Below are 20,172 nucleotides of genomic sequence, written 5' to 3'. Positions count from 1 at the left end.
TCTCACATGCACACACATATACACACCTGCTCTCTCTCTCTCTCTCTCTCTCTCTCTCACACACACACACACACACACACATGCACACACTCCCTCTCTCTTCTTACACTTAGCAACAAAGATTTCATTGAAAGATGTGAGATGAGATCTTCTTAGATTCAAATTCAAAATTGCATTGGAAGATGTGAGATTTGGCTCCTCCTCACACTTCCAGGAGGAGTGGTTATTTTGAAATAGTCCCACCTCCTTTGCCCAAGTGGAGGGAGGTAGGGTTGAAGTTAATCCTGTACCAAGGTGATGCCACGTGGTATGGTAAGAACTTAGAAGGGGGTAAGAGAGATGAGTGCAAAAATGGGTGGTGGTTATCCAAGCTTTAAAAAAAGAAGCTACCTGGGAGAGTAGGCAGAAATTGAGCGAGCTCTCCTGCTGTATATCGCCATGGGGAGTCCGTTCAAAGACCTCGAGCTTGTCATGGACCACAATACGAGCATGGCTGCTGCGTCCTCCCCTTGCCCTACTCGTCTCCTCTCTTCCACACTCGTTGCGCAGGAGACAGATAACCTTGCATCTTTCTCTGCAAAGCAAGAGCAAGTGCAACACAGCACGCAACAGGAGCAACATCGTCCCTCCCATCATACCCCTGCTTTTGCTACCCTCTCCCTTGCCTTGGGCCCTGTTATCTCCCCAACTTTTCTTCCAAACTTCAGCCCTAAACCTAACCCTAACCCTGGTTCCCGCAACAGTGCTAAATCTGCCATTGCCTTCCCTTCCCAAAAGAAAAGCATCAGCCCCAGCCCCTTGATGCCGGCCATCACTGCAGCTGCTGTTGCAGCAGACATGGCTCTAACCCTACCTGCTGCAGGAGCCAGGAAAAGCTCCACAGCTTTTCCAGACTATCAGAGGCTTCCGGAAAGAAATAACAGTTTCAGAGACCCTAGCAATGGAGCGGCGATGCGCCGAGCGTCCATAGTTTGGTTTCGCAATGACCTTCGCTGTCATGACAATGAAGCCCTTGCTTCTGCATCCAAGGAGTCACTGTCTGTGCTGCCCGTCTACTGCTTCGACCCTCGTGATTACGGCAAGTCTTCATCAGGTTTCGATAAAACAGGCCCTTACCGTGCTAAGTTTCTTCTTGAATGCGTTTCCGTTCTGAGAGAGAATCTCAGAGAGCGAGGTTCAGACCTTGTGGTCAGGGTTGGAAAACCAGAAGAGGTTTTGGTCACCCTAGCAAAGAGCATTGGAGCAGATGCTCTTTTTGCTCATCAGGAGGTTTCATGTGAAGAAGTGCAGTGTGAGAAGAAGGTGTCTGCTGCACTGCAGGAGGAAGGAGTAGATGTGAAGTATTTTTGGGGCAGCACATTGTTCCATGTTGATGACCTGCCTTTCGAGCTGGAAGACATGCCCATCACATACAGTGGATTTCGAGAGAAGGTGCAGAGCATCAATGTTCGCCAAGCTTTGGAGGCTCCTAAGCAGCTCAAAGGCCTCCCTGCCCGCGGAGGAGTGAAACCTGGAGACATACCTACGCTTCAAGAGCTTGGCTTGAGATCAGTGACTGCGCAGGTTCTGTGCTTAACCCACACCCACACCCACACCGCCCCCCATCCCTAAAACCCCCAAAAAAGAACAAACAAACAAAACCCTTGCAATTGAAGGTTTCATTCTGTAATGTGTGCAGTGCATTTGTTGCCAAATAGAGGCTGCAGACTGTTGCAATTAAATGTCCAGTGCAGCTGTTGTAAGTAGAGGCTATACTTACAACAAAAGCATGTCATGGGTTGTGCCTTCTTCTATTGGCCCTGGCTGCCGGTCTTGTGGATTGGGTATGCACGAAACTGCTACTATCACAATCAGCTATGCATCTTGCCAACACATGTCCCAAGCCTCTGAGCTAGTTAAGACATTGCTAAGCAAATGCTTTGGATAGAGTAAGGTTGTATATGACCTAGGTATTGAGTGCATGCAGTTCACAAGGAACATACATACTTTCCAATGTACCATTATCCTGGGTGTCCATTTGGTACTTCTCTTTTCTCCACCTTCATATTACACTAGCCTCATATTTTTATAGTTGACTGGAAGGCCAACACATAAAATGCATTGCATCCTTTTAGTTGTGATCCTAGAGTGCAACATTTTAATTTTTGTGCATTGCTCTATGACACAGCTATTAGCTGGCAACATCACAGTCACTACTTTCTTGATGTGAGAGAATTGAGAAAGGGTGGTCTCAGTGGGCGAATTTTGGGAGTGTTTTCTGCCAAGACAACCACGATGGTGTGGCATGTCAAATGGGGAACTTTGTTTACTTTCAGCCTTTCCATTAGTTTACCAAATTGTTTGCAAAGTTTCTCCTGATAGTTTGCTGTGTGAGCTGGATTCAAAATAGATTTACTGGTGTGTTTTAAAGGCTTGCCTCAGCCTTCAAAGGTGGAAATACCAGAAACTGTTGCCGCTGATATTCAACAGTATTGAAATGGTAAGAACAGCAGTAGCTTTTCTATCAGTGGTGTTGTTATCACCATTGAAAGGATTGGTTCCTGTTCCATATTTATTACATGACTCCATTTGAGGATGGGCCTCACAAAAGTTTGGAAGTGCACAATGTTTGAAGATAAGCAGGAGGTGCTGTACATGCATCAGGCCTCAGATACATGTATCATGGCTTTGGAACGTGTTTCATTTATTAGGAAAGTGTACAAAGCGTCTTACTATATGAAACTTGCTTTTGTTAAGGTTAATAGGTTTTTGCATGGCCCGACTGCTGCTGCCTGCATGCTATTGTTGTTCGTTTGTCCTTGACCTGCATGCTGCTTCGTGCTGCTGTCGCTCCTTGGTTATTTGGCACCACTTCCAAGGCTCGAACATTACATGTTCTCGGCCTTTATGCATAAAGGTGATCATGTTAGTCTTGTAAGCCTTGCACGGATCAATACGTGTATGCCAAGGCTTTCCAAGCAATACATCACAGCCATTCAAAGGCGCCACAAGAAAATCCTCATGATCCACATAGCCTTGAATGTGTATGCGCAACTTGCTAAAAATAGGCATGACCTGCACTTCTCTACCAACAAAGGCAGCCCTTGCTTCAATTTGAGGACCCATGTCCTCCACTTCAATACCCAAAGCAGCTGCCATCTGAGTGGATATGAGATTCTCCGTTGCACAATCATCAAACATAAACAAAGCGGGCTGATTCTTGAGTTGTCCCCAAGCTTTGCATACAACTCTATCTTTGCTATCATGTGAAGTGTTGCCATGCACATCCGGAACCATATGCACATTAGGCTTCAGTACATTAGCATTTTCAGCTTTGTTCTTCTTATTTGGGCATGCTCTTACCATGTGCTCAGTGCTGCCACAAGTAAAGCATTTGCCTTCACGCATATATTGCTCCTTCTTCTCAGCACTAAGACCAAAGTTTGCCGGCTTATAAGGGTACTTTTTAGCAAACTTATTTTTAGCTTTTGGACCTGATTTGGCTTGGTTTTGGTCCCTTTTAGGTGGCTGCCCATCATTTTGCAGGTTTTGGACAGCCCTCTCTTTGCCTTGAAATGAGGGTTTAGCCTTATTGGATCGACTCAATTTGAGCTCCAATTGCTCGGTGGTTGTGGCGGTTGCGATTAATTGGTGTAAGGTATGACCAGGATACATTTGTAATCCCGCTTTGTACACGGGTTGCAATTCCGATTGAAACCTTCTCTTTCTTTGCGTCTCGGTGACATGCATAAATGGAGACACCTCCAAAAGCAATTTCCAAAACTTTTGTACATATGCATTTACCGATTCCCCCTCATTTTGCTTTACCCAATCCCACTTCATTGTTATCTCATTCAATGCATTGGGAGGCAAGAATTGAGCATAGAACCTCTCCTTGAACTCTTTCCATGATCTAACAGGATTCGGTGAGAGCTTCTCCGTGAGCCACCAATGGGCAACAGTGCCTTTCATGAACATGCTTACATGCCGGATCATGGATTTCTGAGTGAAATCCTCATCACTAAAAGCAATATCAAACTGGGCAATACAAGCAAGTGCCTTTGACGCATCATATTCTCCATGATATGTATCAAACTTCACAGATTTGTCTCCGGCTTTGAAGTCACGAGACTTTGATGCATGTGTGTGCATCTCAACATGTTTTCCTCCATGTTTGTCCATTGGGACAGTCCCTGTGACTGGCATCATTTTTGGACCAAAAGGTGATGCATAAGGCATAGATACATGTGCCCTGTAAGCATGAGACATGGCTCGCTCCTCAATATGCATTGATACATTTTCAGTCATAACTTCTCCCTCATGAGCACACTCGAAGGCATGAGTGGCATGAGAGATATGTGGAATACATGCACCAACAGAAAATTGCAGCCCATGTTGCATGTGTTGTGCATGCACTTTTCAGCCGGCAATGGCATTTGACATACATTTTGACCACTGCCATAAACATTGTATCCTTCACGGGCTACATAAGGTATTCCTGCATGGCGTGAAGTCACTGATTGTTCCTCTCCCATAGCATGGAGATTTATCCTCTTAGGCATAAGTTCTTGTTCGGGCACCAGTGGGGATTGCAAGACATGTGGAATGGTTGCCTTTTCTGCATAGGCATCCTCGGTACGAGCCAAGTATGCACGTGCTGCATCCCTCGGTTGCATGTGCAACTCTTGAGTAATCATTGCCATTGCATGATCCATATAAGATTCAGCTTTCTTGGCCTTCAAACGATCATGTACCAATGGATCCTCGCGGCGATAGATATTCAATTCTTATTGTTGTGCATGGAGAAGAGCCTGCATACGAGTAAGTTCGGCCCTCAAGACTATGGACTCTTCTTCTTGCATCTTCTCTTTGCCACGGGACGGCTGTCCCACATATTCATGTTCCCTATTGTGCACCACATGAGTTTGCTCATCGTGTAAAGCATTGGAAGCATGCATTGTTGGGTTTTATGCTGTGTATGCACCCAGAGGAGTGCTAGTGATCATTAGTAGATTACTGGGGCACTTTTTACTTCAGTTAGTGGAGGTTTTTCCCCCAGTTTAGCTTAGTTTCACTTATAACAGTGTATAAGTGTTTTGGTCCACTCGGCACACTTTATGGCTGGACATGTGAACGCATCTTTTAGGTCACTTCATTATATGGCTATTGTACTTCACATTATTACAACTGAATACAACAAGAGTCGTGTTCTCTCTCTCTGCTCTCTACGTTTCTGTTTGCAGTACCTCCAAACCCGAACCCTAACTGCTGAAAGCCTTCATTTGGTATCAGAGCCATTCGTACAGGCCATTGCCACCAGCCACCAGCTGTCCTCGCTGTCAACTGTCCGTACAGGCCATTGCCACCAGCCACCAGCTGTCCTCGCTGTCAACTGTCCGTACACACCTGGGCAGCCAAACAAGTGCTTCCGTACAGACAGCGCCGCCTTCAGTCGTACATTCAGTACGGGCACCTGTCTTCTTTCGTACTCTGCCATGTACAGTACTGTACCTGCTCGCCCTGCTCTCTGTACAGTACTACGACTGCAGCACTGTACATCCGTCGTACAGTCATCGTACCTTCAGGTTGCTTTCTACAGTCATCCGTACCTGCACAGTACAATAGTCCAGTCATCCGTACATGCACAGTACAGCAGTCCAGTCATCCGTACCTGCACAGCTATAGTCAACTTGTACCTACAAAAATCACAGTTGTGGTAAGCTTTACAGGCAAAAGGTCTTTGGGATTTTGTTAGTGGTGATGAACCATGTCCAGGTCCATTGGCTCCAGAGACTCCTCCCCAAGGGGGTGCTCGTGGACGAGGACAACAAGTACAAGCACCAGGTCAGCCATTGCCTGTTCAAAGAACAAATGCTCAGAAGACATGGGATGCCAGAGATGCACAAGCCTTGTCACTCATTGCATTGTCAGTACAGAGGTCTATTATACCTCATATTCGTTCAGCTGGCTCTTCACGGAATGCATGGGTGACTTTGGAGCAGATGTATGCTGCTCGTAATGGGGCTCGGATCTCGTTTTTGAAAAGAGAGCTGGAAAATCAGAAAATGCATGAAGGAGATGATATGTCTAGCCACTTGAACAAGCTGCAGGATTTGAGAGAGCAACTCATCAATGTGGATGAGATTATTCCTGAGACACAGCTTGTGTCCACTATCTTGAACTCTTTGCCAAGATCTTACTTGGCCTTTCATACTTCTTTGAACCTCAGCATGAGGAATGCTGTTGAACCCCTTAAGAATCAGGAACTTGTTGCTCTCTTGCTACAAGAAGAACAAATCAGGAAGAATATGAATATGAACACAAGTGCTGAACAAGCATTTACTACAGGTCAAAAGGGGAAAGGCAAATCTCAGCCAAAGAGTTCAAATCAGAATTCAGGTGATGGTGGTTCATCTCATGATACCAAGAAAGGTGATGGATAGCCCAAGAAGAAGGGCAAATGCCATTACTGTAAGAAGCCAGGTCACTACATCACAGAGTGTAGAAAGAGGATTGCCAAAGAGAAGGCAAAGGAATCTGGGATGTGTGTAAATGATGCCTCTAAAGCTCCTCCAGAGACTGCTTCTTTTGTTGAGAACAGGGATTACTGTTTCTATACATGCAGCTATGATGCCTCTTGGTCTTCACAGGCACTCAGTATGACAGAGCATGCATGTACTTGGTATTTTGATAGTGGTGCTTCAAAGCATATCACATCTCGCAGGGATTTGTTTTGTCATGTAGGCCCTGCCCCTGTTGGCGAAACTGTTCAGTGTGCCAATAATGCTTCATATCCAGTTCGTGGCATTGGGGAGATTCAGCTCACAGCCATTGATGGCTCTATTCTTCGCCTTACAGATGCCTTATATGTACCAAGGATAAAGAAGAATTTGTTGTCCATTTCTTCTTTAGCACATTGTGGTATGCAAGTCCACTTTGATGATGACAAATGCATGGTCAGAGACAAAGCTAATGCTTTGACCTTGATGCTTACTGGTACATTATGTCATGGACTTTATCAGTTGGATGCATTTCAGCCAGTGGATCAGTCTGCTTATAATGCATTCACTCTTACTCCAGCTATGGTTGATGCGGAGTTATGGCATGCTCGCATGGGGCATGTAACTTTTGATAGTCTTATGCTTATGCAGTGACATAACATGTTGACAGATCTACCTCTTATGGAGAAGCCTCCAGATCACATATGTGAAGGATGTATTTTGGGAAAAATGCATCGGTTTTCCTTCCCACGTGATCAGGCTCTAGCTGCAACTACAAAGTTGCAGCTTATACACAGTGATCTTTGTGGTCCCATGCAGACGAAGTCATTAGGAGGTTGCTTCTATTTTGCTACATTTATTGATGACTTCTCTCGTATATGCTGGGTCTATCCGTTGACACAGAAATCACAGGTATATGATGCATTTTTGGCTTTTGTAGCACTTGCTGAAACAGAGTCAGGATGCAAGGTTGCAGCTTATACACAGTGATCTTTGTGGTCCCATGCAGACGAAGTCATTAGGAGGTTGCTTCTATTTTGCTACATTTATTGATGACTTCTCTCGTATATGCTGGGTCTATCCGTTGACACAGAAATCACAGGTATATGATGCATTTTTGGCTTTTGTAGCACTTGTTGAAACAGAGTCAGGATGCAAGGTTGCAGCTTATACATAGTGATCTTTGTGGTCCCATGCAGACGAAGTCATTAGGAGGTTGCTTCTATTTTGCTACATTTATTGATGACTTCTCTTGTATATGCTGGGTCTATCCGTTGACACAGAAATCACAGGTATATGATGCATTTTTGGCTTTTGTAGCACTTGCTGAAACAGAGTCAGGATGCAAGGTTAAGACTCTCCGTTCTGACCGAGGGGGGAATATATGTCACACATGTTGAATTTCTTTCTTGAGAGTAGAGGTATCAAACATCAGTATACTACTCCTTATACTCCACAACAGAATGGGGTTGCAGAAAGGAAGAATTGGTCACTCATGGAGATGGCCAGATGTATGCTAAAGGAAAAGAAGCTACCACATATCTTTTGGGTGGAAGCTGTCATGTGTGCTTGTCATATTTTGAATCGATGTCCCACAAAGGCGTTGGTTTCCATTACTCCTTTTGAGGCTTGGCATGGCCGCAAGCCTTCGGTATCACATTTTCGTACTTTTGGGTGTCTTGCATATGCACACATACCCAAAGAGTTGAGGAGAAAGTTGGATGATAAAGCCACAAAATGCATTTTTGTTGGGTATAGCCGTGAGAGCAAGGGCTACCGGTTATATGACCCACTATCCAGGAAGATATTCACTAGTCGGGATGAAAAATCAGAAATATCCATGGCTGGTTATGATGCAAATCAGGCTGAAAATGATGTGTTTGAAGGTCTACTACCTATGGAGTTTCATTCCACAGTTGGTGATCCAACTCATGAGGGTACAGGACAGCCAGCAAATCATGAAGGTGGTGCAGAAATTCAGCAGCAAATTGAGCCAGAAGCTGAACCAAATATGGGGCAGCAGGCACCACAGGTCAGACACATACCTAGATGGTATTTGAGGACATTACAGGACAGCCATCTAGAGGGTCCTCTTGCTGGTCGTACTCGTAGGGAGACACGGACCAATGAGCATGTGCACATCATGGATTTGAATATGGTTATGGCGGCCAGTTTACAGGATGATGATGAGCTTGATTCATTTGTGGATGCACGAGACAATGTGCATTGGAATAAAGCCATGCAGGATGAGCTTGATTCTATTAAAAGGAATCAAACATGGGATTTGGTTGATCTGCCCAAAGGCAAGAAAGCAATTGGTACTAAGTGGGTCTATAAGTTGAAAAGACATGCAGATGGATCCATTGACAAGTACAAAGCCCGTCTAGTTGCAAAGGGCTATGCACAGAAGAAGGGCATTGATTATGCGGATCTCGTATGTCGACACTTAGGTGTGTCATTACATTGGCTGCACATCGTGATTGGGTTGTTCACCAGTTGGACATTAAGACTGCTTTCCTACATGGGGACCTCGAGGAGGAAGTTTATGTATATCAGCCCATAGGTTTTGCAGAATATGGTCATGAAGGGAAAGTATGTAGGCTGAAAAAGGCCTTGTATGGTTTGAAACAAGCTCCACGAGCTTGGTATGCAAAGATAGATGCTTTCCTACTCACTCAAGGATTTGTGAACAGTCCATCAGAAGCCACTTTGTATGTAAAGAAAGAAGAGAAAGATCTGCTGGTCATCAGTCTTTATGTAGATGATCTCTTGCTCATGGGATCAAATGATGACAAAATTGCAGCTTTTAAAGAGATACTGCAACAGACATTTGACATGTCTGATTTGGGGCTCGTACACTACTATTTGGGCATACAGTTTGTGCAGGATAATAGAGGCATTGGATTGTTGTAATCTTGGTATGTTGCTAAACTTCTGGAGAAGTTTAAATTTCAGGATTGCAAGCCTATTAGCACTCCTATGGAGCTTGGGATGAAACTGTCACTACAAGATGACAGTATTTCCTTTGATGCCACTACATATGCTTAGGCTGTTGGGTGTCTTATTTACTTGTGTACTACACGGCTAGATATTGAGTATGCCGTATCTCAGTTGAGCAGATTCATGCACAGTCCGCGATTGTCACATTGGCAAGCTGTGAAGTGTGTATTCCGGTATTTACAGGGTACCTTGTCTCTTGGATTGCTTTATCCTGAGGGGGGTGACATGCAGTTATACGCTTACAGTGATTCAGATTGGGCTGGTGATTTTGATACCAGACATTCTACTCTAGTGGAAATTGTTTCTTTCTTGGCTCTTCATGCATTTCTTGGCTAAGCAAGAAACAAATCACAGTGGCCACTTCGTCTTGTGAGGCAGAGTACAGAGCAGCCTACACTACTACTGTTGAGTGTGTTTGGCTGCGTCGTCTCATGACTGATATGGATATTTCAGTGGAGGAGCCTACACCTATCTATACTGATAGTCAGAGTGCCATTGCTGTGGCCAGGAATCCTGTGTTTCATGCTCGCACGAAACACATTGAGATTCACTATCATTTTGTTCGGGAGAGACTCCAGGCAGGTGATATCAGTCTGATCTACTGTCCTACAGCTCAAAATGTGGCAGACATCTTCACCAAGGCATTACCATGTCCGAAATTCAAAGCATTCCGCACTGCTTTGAATTTGTTTCCTTTTGGTGGATGATGTTCAGTGATCACATATCACTCCAGGGGGGTTTGTTGGGTTTTATGCTATGTATGCACTCATCAGTAGATTACTGGGGCACTTTTTACTTCAGTTAGTGGAGGTTTTTTTCCCCCGTTTAGCTTAGTTTCACTTATAACAGTTTATAAGTGTTTTGGTCCACCCGGCACACTTTATGGCCGGACATGCGAACACATCTTTTAGGTCACTTCATTATGTGGCTATTGTACTTCACATTATTACAACTGAATACAACAAGAGTCGTGTTCTCTCTCTCTGCTCTCTACGTTTCTGTTTGCAGTACCTCCAAACCCTAACCCTAACTGCTAAAAGCCTTCATGCATTTCATTGTCCCTGCCTCTTGTGTTAGCATCTCCAACATTCATTGTATGGCTGTCCATAATGTTCTAAGTGTAGAGATAGCTAGTGTTCACGGTGATCGTCTCTCACGATAGAAGTGAAAGAGAACCGTATGCTCTGATACCAATGTAACTTGGTTGAACACAATGCTAATTAATACACTGAAATACACTAAGATTTGAAGGACACTTGCTCAAATACAAGAAGTAAAATTGCTGAATTGACAAGAGACACAATGAGCCGGAACGGCCGACCCCTCCCTTGAGTAAATTGTATTACTATTGCAGAAATTCAATACATAGCTTCGCGGACATCCATTGCCAAATCCTCCATGCCAATGCATATGAAATTCAGCATTTAGAAAACAATGGTATGTCGATGTAGATCACCAAGGAGCTGCCTTGATGCCTGGCCCGACTTCAGTGCCCATATTCTCTACTTGTGTCCACACTTGGGCGCCCGTCCGTCCATACTTGGGTGCCCGTCCGTTAGTCTATCCCTAGCCGAGCTCGCCAATCAGCCTGCCTAGCTCCAAGCTTCCCAAACCTCGAAGCTAGTCTTGTGTGCGTGTAGCACACGGTAGATGCACACCGTGCACATGACACTCCGACAAGCAGTAAACCTTGAGAGCAGCTTGGGAGGATCCCTACAAGAAAGAGAGGGTAGATGTAGCGGTTGCAAGGTTCTTTATCATGATCATGTAGCATTCAATGTTGCCAAGTCCCCATATTTTATTGAAATTGTCTAGGAGATTGCAGGGTATGGCCCAACATACAAGCCTCCTTCCTCCGAGACTATGCACCACCTTGTTGCAAAAGGAGAAAGTTATAATTGAATGTGCTTTGGAATTTGTGCATGAAAGTTGGGCAAAGAATGGTGTGTCACTTATTGCAGATGGCCGGAGTGACACTAAAAAAAGGCCCATTCATGGCATGGTTGCTTATTCTCGAGAAAGAATGCGATTCGTTTTCTTCACATGATGCTTCTGGGATTGAAAAGAGTGCAGATCAGCTTGTGGAAGAGTGGGCCCAAGGTATTGAGAAAGTTGGCTCAACAGAATGATATTCAGTTCTTAGCTGATAGTGAGGCAACAAATAGAGCAACTGGTCTAAAGCTTGAAGACAGGTATCCGCATATCACATTTAGTTCATCCTTTGCTCATTGCTTGAGAAACTTACTGAAGGATATTGGCAGCTTGCCATGGGTAGATCCACACATTCAAAAAGGCAAGGAGATAATAAGCTTCATTCAAAACCATCAGTTTATTTTGAATGAATTTCGCAAGAGATCGCCCAAAAAGGATCTCTTGAAGTACTCGGAGATACGCTTTGGTTATAACTTTCTCATGATGAAGAGGTCTTCCAAAGTGAACTTGCCTTTGAAGCAGTTGGTTGAATGCAATAATGGGCTCTTTCTCGGTCAAGAGCCGACATAGAGGTTGCGAGAACCATATAAGACTTCACATTTTGGGATGAAGTCTACTCTATCAATGCTGTGATGAAGCTGATCATGCTAGAAGTCATCTCCTGTCTATACATATACACCAGGGCCTCTGTTGTGGGTATGCCTGCCCTTATTAGGTGTTTTCTCATTTTTCCCACTCTATATTTTTTTCCATTTTTTTCTATTTTTCCATGGCTTGGGAGGTTGCCCTGTGATGGCAGGAGGACCCAGTTGTTGGCCGATTGCATCAGTTTGCATGTGTTCACACATGGGTAGGAGCCCGTAAATACACAATACAATGAGATGCACTAATTCTAACACCCCCTCTGCAGCTCATAGTGTGCAAGAGTCTGAAGAAGATAAGTTGATGAAGATGCAAACATGGACCCTCCAGCACTGCAAATACTGGAATCACCTTGGAGAGAGTACCGGCCAACCTGTTTCCTCGAAACAAAATGCCACCATAAACAGCAAGGAACTTTGCTTGGCTACGAATCCCCACACAAGTATGCAGTGGACTCCAAGAATAGATGATGAGTTGTTTGACACACCGCGTCCATAATTCCCAACAGTGGATGGAAAACACATCACATCCCAAAATCTTCGAACAATGAACTCGGAACAGATCCAGTTCATAATCTCTGCTACACAAAAGATAACCATGTCCTGCCAGATGTCTAATGCTTGGAACTCCGAATCACGGTTCCCATGCACCAGTAAGTGGAGTTGCAATCAGTCCCCTCTCCCGCCTACAAGCCTCCTCTGGCTGGAAGCACATAGGGGGAAATGTATGTATACTAGAGAAGTACACTATTTGGGTCCTCTTGAGCCGGAAGCACCCTGGGAGCCCTAGAAGTGGTACTAGAAGAGATCGTTGTGTGTCATGCCTTTGTTCCTTTTCTGAGATGAAGACTTACCCTTGGTCTTGTTCTTCTTCTTGGACAAACAGTCCTTGTACAAATGTCCTCTCTTCCCACAAGAGAAGCAGCGACTCCGACCTTTCTTTTGAACTGAAGTAAGTGCCTGATCAGAACTTTATCTTACTCTGAGAAATGAGGACGGACTCCTCCTCCAAGAGTAGGGAGCTAAGATTATCAAAGTCCAATTGAGTGGATGTGACTTGGTACCTCAGAGATCGAGAAATCACATCATAATCCGGGGGAAGCTTGGTGAGGATAAGTGTACCCAACTAAGCAGAGGATAAAGCAGCACCCATTGCCAGTAACTGGTCATGGATAACTTTGGCTTTCATGAGAAACGATTGCATAGAACTGCCTTTAAGGAATAACAAACCATAGAGTTGCCCTCGCAAGGTAATTGTCCTCATCGACGAATCTTGAACAAAGAGGTCCTCCAATCTAGACCATACCCGATGAGCACTGGTGAGAGTTTGCACGGCTAGTGAAACCTCCTCTATGATGGTCCGCATAAGCACTGAATGCACCTTCGAATCCCGATTCTCCCAGTCTTGTAATTCCACAAGGTATTCATCCTCTTGATCTTGAGTGCACCTCCTAGAGTTTTGAGCACGCTCGGTCTTCTTCTCACTGCCGTGAACAATATCCCACAAACCCTTGTGGATGAACCAGATCTGCATTTGTAGCTTCCAATGGGCATAGTTGGTTACGTTCAACTTGTCATCCTTGTTTGTACACGGGGGAGCCAAATCCACATCAACAAAGAACACAAATCTCAGCTCTCCAAAACTCCTCTCAAGTGCTTTCCAACGAAGCGAGGCTCCAGAACCAATCAGTCCCCTCCCAAATTTGAGACAGAAAGAGGCTGGACAGCAGCAAAACAGTCCTAGAGCCACCGGGAATCTGCTACCCAAAGGGTAGGGACTTGTGGAGGAAGAAGAAGATGTAGAGCCACTTGTCTGGCAACACCACATGGAAGAAACTAACTACAAACAGATGCTGAAGCAGAAAACGCAGCCAAAACACTTCACAATCTGCCTCTGTAGAGCAAAACGCAGCCTTGAGGGCTGGCCGACAGTAAGCAGATGGTGGCTGGACTAGAAAACGCAGCAAGGTACAGAAATGCAGCCACTGTAGGAGACTGATCTACAGCTGGAGAAGCTATGGAAGCAAAATGCATAGCAAAGTAGAAGAGGACGAGCAGTTTGCAGAAGCATGGAGCAGCCTGAACCTAGGCGAGTGATACCATGTTGGAGAATGCACAGGTGGAAGCATAAATTGAACAAGAGAGAGAGTAGAGAGAGCTTGTGGAGTTTGGACAAGATCACCTTTTATAATAGCAATAGGCTTTACAATGGCAATAGCCAGCTAGAGATGTTGAAAAATGTGCAAGGGCATTGATGAAGTGTACAATGGGAGGCCTCCTTTTATAGTGCAGTATAGGAGCTGGCCGATTGTTCATATAAGAATTATTGCATCTCAATGTATTGTGTATTCATGGGCTCTACCCATTTTTGGGTATTTTATTCATTTTCTCCTATTTTAGGAGTCGTGGAGCTGTCAGCCAGCAACAATGCTTCCAAGTCCTCCTGACACTAGATCTGTCCTAAGTTGGCTCCCTCCGGGCTATTCAGAGCAGCTAACCCTTTGTGTCCCTTAGGATGCCTAAATCCAAAACACAAAAAAAAAAAACTGTTTGCTGCAGAGTCTCCCAATTGATTTTGTTCAATTCCAACTTGAGACCATCCAATCAAGAATTACCTATTCACTGGTGATCTGTAAATAGTAGGTCTTCCTGAGCATAGAATTGGCTCAGTGGGGAGCCTAAATTTGGATCTTTGACAGTGGGTTCCACGTCCTAGCCACACTACGGGTGACACGAGGTTTGGGCTCCCTTAGGTGATGTGAGCTCTAGCCTCAGTATGGGCAAGACGAAGCTCATTGGCCTCTTGTACCTTGGCACGAAACAGGGGAAGACCACTTGGGCGGCCAAATTGTGACATTGCTTTGGTTGTATAAGTGGGGTGAGCCTATTATGTGGACTACCGTGTTGTGTTGTATTCTACCGGTGTGGTTGGATAATGGGAAACTAGTGCCTAGGACATGGTCCACGGATGCCTTAGCCCAAGGGGCTTGGGGGTGGTCTGCGACACACATGGACCTTGCACCTCTTCTATTCGGTACTAATCTTGTTGCTCGTGTTTAGGAAGATCTTGAGGGGGATCTTACAATTGGTATGAGAGCAAATCAAACACGAGAAGTGGAAAAAGCAAGATTTGCATGTCTCATGCATGGTTGCAAGTATGTCGAGAATCCCAGGTATCGTTCTTGTGGATTTGCTAGGGTTTTGATCTCGGTTGGAAAGGTATGGTGCTTTTTGTTGTTTTCTTTCACGCATGCTTGAATCGTGTGGTCTGAGTGTAGGAGGGAGAGAAAGTGTGCGTGGAGAGAGGGTGGATGCAGAATAAGCGTCTGTCCCCTAAAAATCATGCTCATGTTTGTGTGCATAGCTGTGGTAGGGCAAGCGTACGTAAGTTCCACCCATGTGATAGGTGGGGCACACACATATGAAGAAGCGGCTCATGCGGATTGTTGCCTGGGCTGGACAGCAGATGTGCAGCCCCACATGTGCAGTAGACCAGGCCGTACTTTATGGCCTGCTGATGTGGCAGTCGTACCAGCCCTTAAATGTGCAGACAGGGCAGGGCAGTGTGCTGTTCAGGGCGGCCAGATTCAGCAGGAGGGGGCACCACACATGCAAGGCTAAACATGGGAAAAAAGCACCTTGTTTTTTGCAAAAACATTTTTATATTAGGACTCCGGTGTTTTTTTCTGGAAAAAGCATGTATTTGTTTTTGAGAAAAAAACCTTTTAAAAAAAGGCATGTGTTTTTTGTTGAAAAAAAGGATGCAAGGGCAGGTCTCCTGAGAAAATGTGGGAAACCAAAAAAGGCAGGTTTGCTTTTATGAGTACAAACACGATGGAGGTGTTTTTACTCATCGTGTTTTTTAAAAAACTACACTGGCTTTGAAATGGATAAACATATAAAAACTCTGTTTTTGCCTACAAAGTTGCCAGTGTCCACTAAGGTGGCACATTATTAGAGTTATGCTTACAACCATTATGACCCTCTTAACAAGAGGTGTTCACACGCACCCACACAAACACACTTTCCCGTTGCTATTTCTCTTACACTCTTTACCTAACCTACTCCTAATATATATTACTGAATGAACGAGTAATTACAATGATTGCATATCACAAATTTGACTCTGTAAGAGGCTCATAACTCCCCAAAACGGTGACACTCCAGTCTTTCCTGATGCAGTTTTGTTAGTTGCATATGTAAGCGTTTTCGTGGAAGTCAGCCAACCCTTGATATATGCCAATAACAAGGGGTTTTAGCTGTCTGTCAATAGTTTCAGGGGCAATCAGGTTATCACATTTTGTGGAATGCAGATGTCATGCTATCGTGGAATGCAAGGGCAGTGTTAGCATGGTGTAAGATAGGGTCCATATTGTTGACTAGAGTAATCATTTGGCTAATGTTGCAGTTTAGGCAGAACCTTAAGCAACCCCGACTTTTATACTTAAGAAATCAAAGATTTGTGCAGGATGGACAAACTGTGGCTACCTCCACATTGGTTGGAGGGGAGGTGGAGGCTCTTCAAAGGCTCAAGAGTTTTGCTATGGATCACATGAAACAATCCACCAGCAAGGCTGCAAGTGGGGGTTGTGGTGAAAGCCTATATGGCTCGAACTTCTCTTGTAAAATATCACCTTGGTTGGCCATGGGCTGTCTCTCAGCACGACGTATGTTTGAAGACCTAAGGAGCAATGGGAAAAGGTAAGGTTTTTGTAACTGTTGCAACTTCTAATGGTTTTTTGTGGCTGCACATCACATGAGGCTTGGGTACATCTTGAAACCGTGTTTGGTGCACAAGGAAAGTGATCTTACATGTTTTTTCAATGAAGGCTTTTGGGCTTGCTGGTAGGACCTTGTGTTCATGCATTTTTTGAGTGGACATGTATGACTTCTTGGAAGCAAGCCCCAAACCATCAACTCCCTCATGCATAGCATAGACTGCATACGCTATGCATATGTATCATACTCATCGTATGAGGGATCAGTGCCCAATGGTAGGGGCTAATTAAAGTCGAAGATGGGTTTGAATGAGATTTACTATCTTTTCACATAAACCATGGTGGGCTTTCATTGGTTGATGCCTATGATTAGTGCTCCACTCTAGGGTCATATTCAAGACTTTTTTTTGGGTTTTTTGCAGCGCTGTATCTGTCTCTGCCTCAACAGGGTGTGTTGCAAATGATAATGGACTGAACTGGCTTGTGTTTGAGCTACTGTGGCGTGATTTTTTCAGGTATTGGGCCATTATCAGTGGTGCTGTGGAACTGAAGTTTACAAGGTCCCATGTAAGATGGCTAAATGTTGGGTCTTTTTTCTTTACAGGTTCATCACCAGGAAGTATGCTGCTAGCAAACAGGGTTCTGAAGTTGTAACCGCATCACCTGGCACAGTTGCGGTGCCTGTCTAATCTGGGCTCAAGAGAGCAAGTGGTGTCCATTGGGCTGCTTGTATAGAATTTATATGGACTCCTGACAAAGCTGTCCCAGATTCTTTCTGTAGCATCTGCTAAGGGTTCCTTAGCTGTTCTCAAGTCTTGGACTTTCCTTTGTTGCAGCTAGTTTTTGTGAATTGAAAATTTTCCTATATTATAGAGAGTGGGTATATAATCGGTGATTTTAAAGCCTTTTCATAGCTCTAGTCGTTCTGATCCAAGATGGATCGAGCACATAAACTTTCTTGTATGTTTTGGTTTCGTGTTTCTTGCAGATACATCCCTTCTTCCCTGCTAATTTGGTTTACTCTATGTAGTTGACCATGCATATTGCTTGTACCTTTTACAAAGAGAGAGATGCATCTGGTGAGGGCCCCTTCAGCTTTTCTTGAATGTGAAATCAAAGTAATGGTTGCAAGCATTGTGCGGTCTGAGGTAGGCACGAAGCTTGAGCAAGAAAGTCTTTTGCCTTTGTTAGGTGCTGGATGTTTGCTCCAGAGGAAGTAGTCTCAGTTTTGGGAGTTTGTTGCTACTTCTGAGGTGTTGGAGGGCCACTTGGGGACCCTACTATGTACAAGAAGATGGTAAGCAACTTGATTTACACGACTATCACTAGACTGGATCTTAGTTATGCAATTGGACTCGTGAGCCAGTTTATGCAACGTTCCTAAGGAGCCTTACTTGGATCTCTCTTGAATGCATGACTTGGATACAGCGAGGAGGATCATGAGATTTGTGAAGGGAAAAGCGCTTTTAGAAGGTTCACTCTTGCTTTTTCGCATGTATGTGAGGGAGAGGTCCCTATGCACTAAGAAGGAAGGAAAAGTTGTTTGGCTTGTTATTTTGTTGAGCTGAGTGTGTGTTGCGTGATTTTTGTAGGCAGGTACTATGAGACCAAAGTTATACAATAATGTCCATGGTTATCTCATCTGAAAGGGAGATAGAATTAGGGTTTCATGTGGGAGACATAGAGAGAGAGAGAGAGAGAGAGAGAGAGAGAGAGACTTGTGGGGATAAGTCAACTCACCAAGTGAGTGTGTGACTCTCCTATCACATATGTATATTTGCACTAGTACACATAGTGCACTTAGTACATTAAAAGTACTAAGTGTACTATATACTATAACTTATGGGCTTGTACACACTGTAAGGGTGGGCATAATGCCTTTACCCCAACAACCTTCCACTTAAAGGCAACGTGCCCTTAAATGAAGGAAAAGAAAAAAATCAGCATGTACATGATAATATACAAGGCCATATCAAGGTTGAAACTGGCCTCATCCAATGCCCATCAAGTGTCTGCAATGAGCAAACCGCTCTGGAGGCAAACTCTTTGTCAACAGATCAGTCGGGTTGTCATCCGTATGAATCTTAACAAGCTGAATTTGCTTGTTCGCTATCACCTCTCTGACGAAGTGATACTTTACATCCACATGCTTCGTCTTTGCATGAAAGATAGGGTTCTTTGCCACTGGATGGCACTCTGACTGTCACAATGCAACAATGGAATATCCCCTGTATAACCCAAATCAACCACTAATCGAGATAGCCATAATGCCTCCTTATAAGCCTCTGTGGCTGCAATATACTCGGCCTCTGTAGTAGATAAGGCAGTGCACTTTTGCATCCTGGATATCCATGACACAACACCTCCTGTGAGTGTAAACACATAATCGGTAGTAGACTTTCAGTTATCTGGATGACCGGCATAATCCGAATCCGTGTAACTATGCACTAATGCATCTTGTTCGCCAAAACAAATACACATATCTTGTGTGCCCTTCAAGTATCTCATGACACCTTTCACTGCTTCCCAATGCTTCTTGCCAGGTTTGGCCATGTATCTAGAAACCACTCCCACTGCAAATGCAATGTCCGGCCTAGTAGCAACCATAGCATACATGAGACTGCCACAAGCTGAAGCATACGGAATCTTGGCCGTATCAGCCCTGTCTCTATCTTACTGTGGGCTGTCCATAGCACTGAGTTTCACATATGGAGGCAAAGGAGTACTAGTCTTCTTTCCCCGGTCCATATTGAACCTTTGCAAAACTTTGCCAATGTATTCCTTTTGAGATAAATACAACACATGCTGATTTCTGTCCCGAAGTATCCGCATATCCAAAATGTGATTTGCATCACCCAAATCCTTCATATCAAAGGTTTGATGCAGCCTCTTCTTCAAGACATCCATCTCTTTATGAGATTTTTCGGCAATCAACATATCATCAACATACAAGATGAGGATCAATAGACTGCCATCCAAAGCTTTCTTGGTGTGTAAGCAATGATCTATGTGACTTCTCTTGAAATCTTGGGATTTCATGAATGTATCAAATTTATGATACCATTCCCTTGGTGCTTGTTTGAGCCCATAAAGAGTCTTTTTCAGCTTGCATATAAGCTTCTCCTTTCCAATCACTGCATAACCCTCTGGCTGTTGCATATATATCTCCTCATGGAGATCACCGTGAAGAAAAGCAGTCTTCACATCTATCTGAATCAAATCGAGATCATCATGAGCAACCAAAGCTAATACAGCTCTAAGTGTGGTCATTTTTACGACTGGAGAGAAGATCTCATCAAAGTCCACACCATATTCCTGCTTGAAGCCCTTAGCCACTAACCTGGCTTTGCATCAGGTGCAACTTTGACCCTGTAAACCCACTTGCAAGGCAAAACCTTCTTG

General features: G+C 44.3%; 1 protein-coding gene across 1 annotated transcript; it reads left to right on the top strand.

The window, feature by feature from the left end:
* Nucleotides 1–348: 348 nt before the first annotated feature.
* On the top strand, nt 349–17,778 carry PHR2 (photolyase/blue-light receptor 2). The gene is made up of 4 exons (XM_086786612.1): nt 349–1,563; nt 16,521–16,753; nt 17,193–17,285; nt 17,375–17,778. The coding sequence occupies exons 1-4, from the start codon at nt 439–441 to the stop codon at nt 17,457–17,459; spliced, it is 1,536 nt and encodes a 511-aa protein (XP_086642738.1). The 5' UTR covers nt 349–438; the 3' UTR covers nt 17,460–17,778.
* Nucleotides 17,779–20,172: the final 2,394 nt, after the last annotated feature.

Source organism: Cibotium barometz, chromosome 49 (assembly GCF_041138505.1).
Source record: "Cibotium barometz isolate CiBa-2024 chromosome 49, ASM4113850v1, whole genome shotgun sequence".
Taxonomy (NCBI): Eukaryota; Viridiplantae; Streptophyta; class Polypodiopsida; order Cyatheales; family Cibotiaceae; genus Cibotium; species Cibotium barometz.
The sequence above is the reverse complement of the archived record's forward strand: the minus strand, read 5'-3'. Positions and strand labels throughout refer to the sequence as shown.

What these genes read in the sequence shown, in the direction of transcription:
- PHR2 (XM_086786612.1), top strand. Translation starts at nt 439, where the DNA reads ATGGGGAGTCCGTTCAAAGACCTCGAGCTTGTCATGGACCACAATACG. An exon ending in TGAGATCAGTGACTGCGCAG is followed by an intron (nt 1,564 to 16,520) that starts GTTCTGTGCTTA and finishes AGATTTGTGCAG; the next exon opens with GATGGACAAACTGTGGCTAC. An exon ending in CTGTGGCGTGATTTTTTCAG is followed by an intron (nt 17,286 to 17,374) that starts GTATTGGGCCAT and finishes TTTTCTTTACAG; the next exon opens with GTTCATCACCAGGAAGTATG.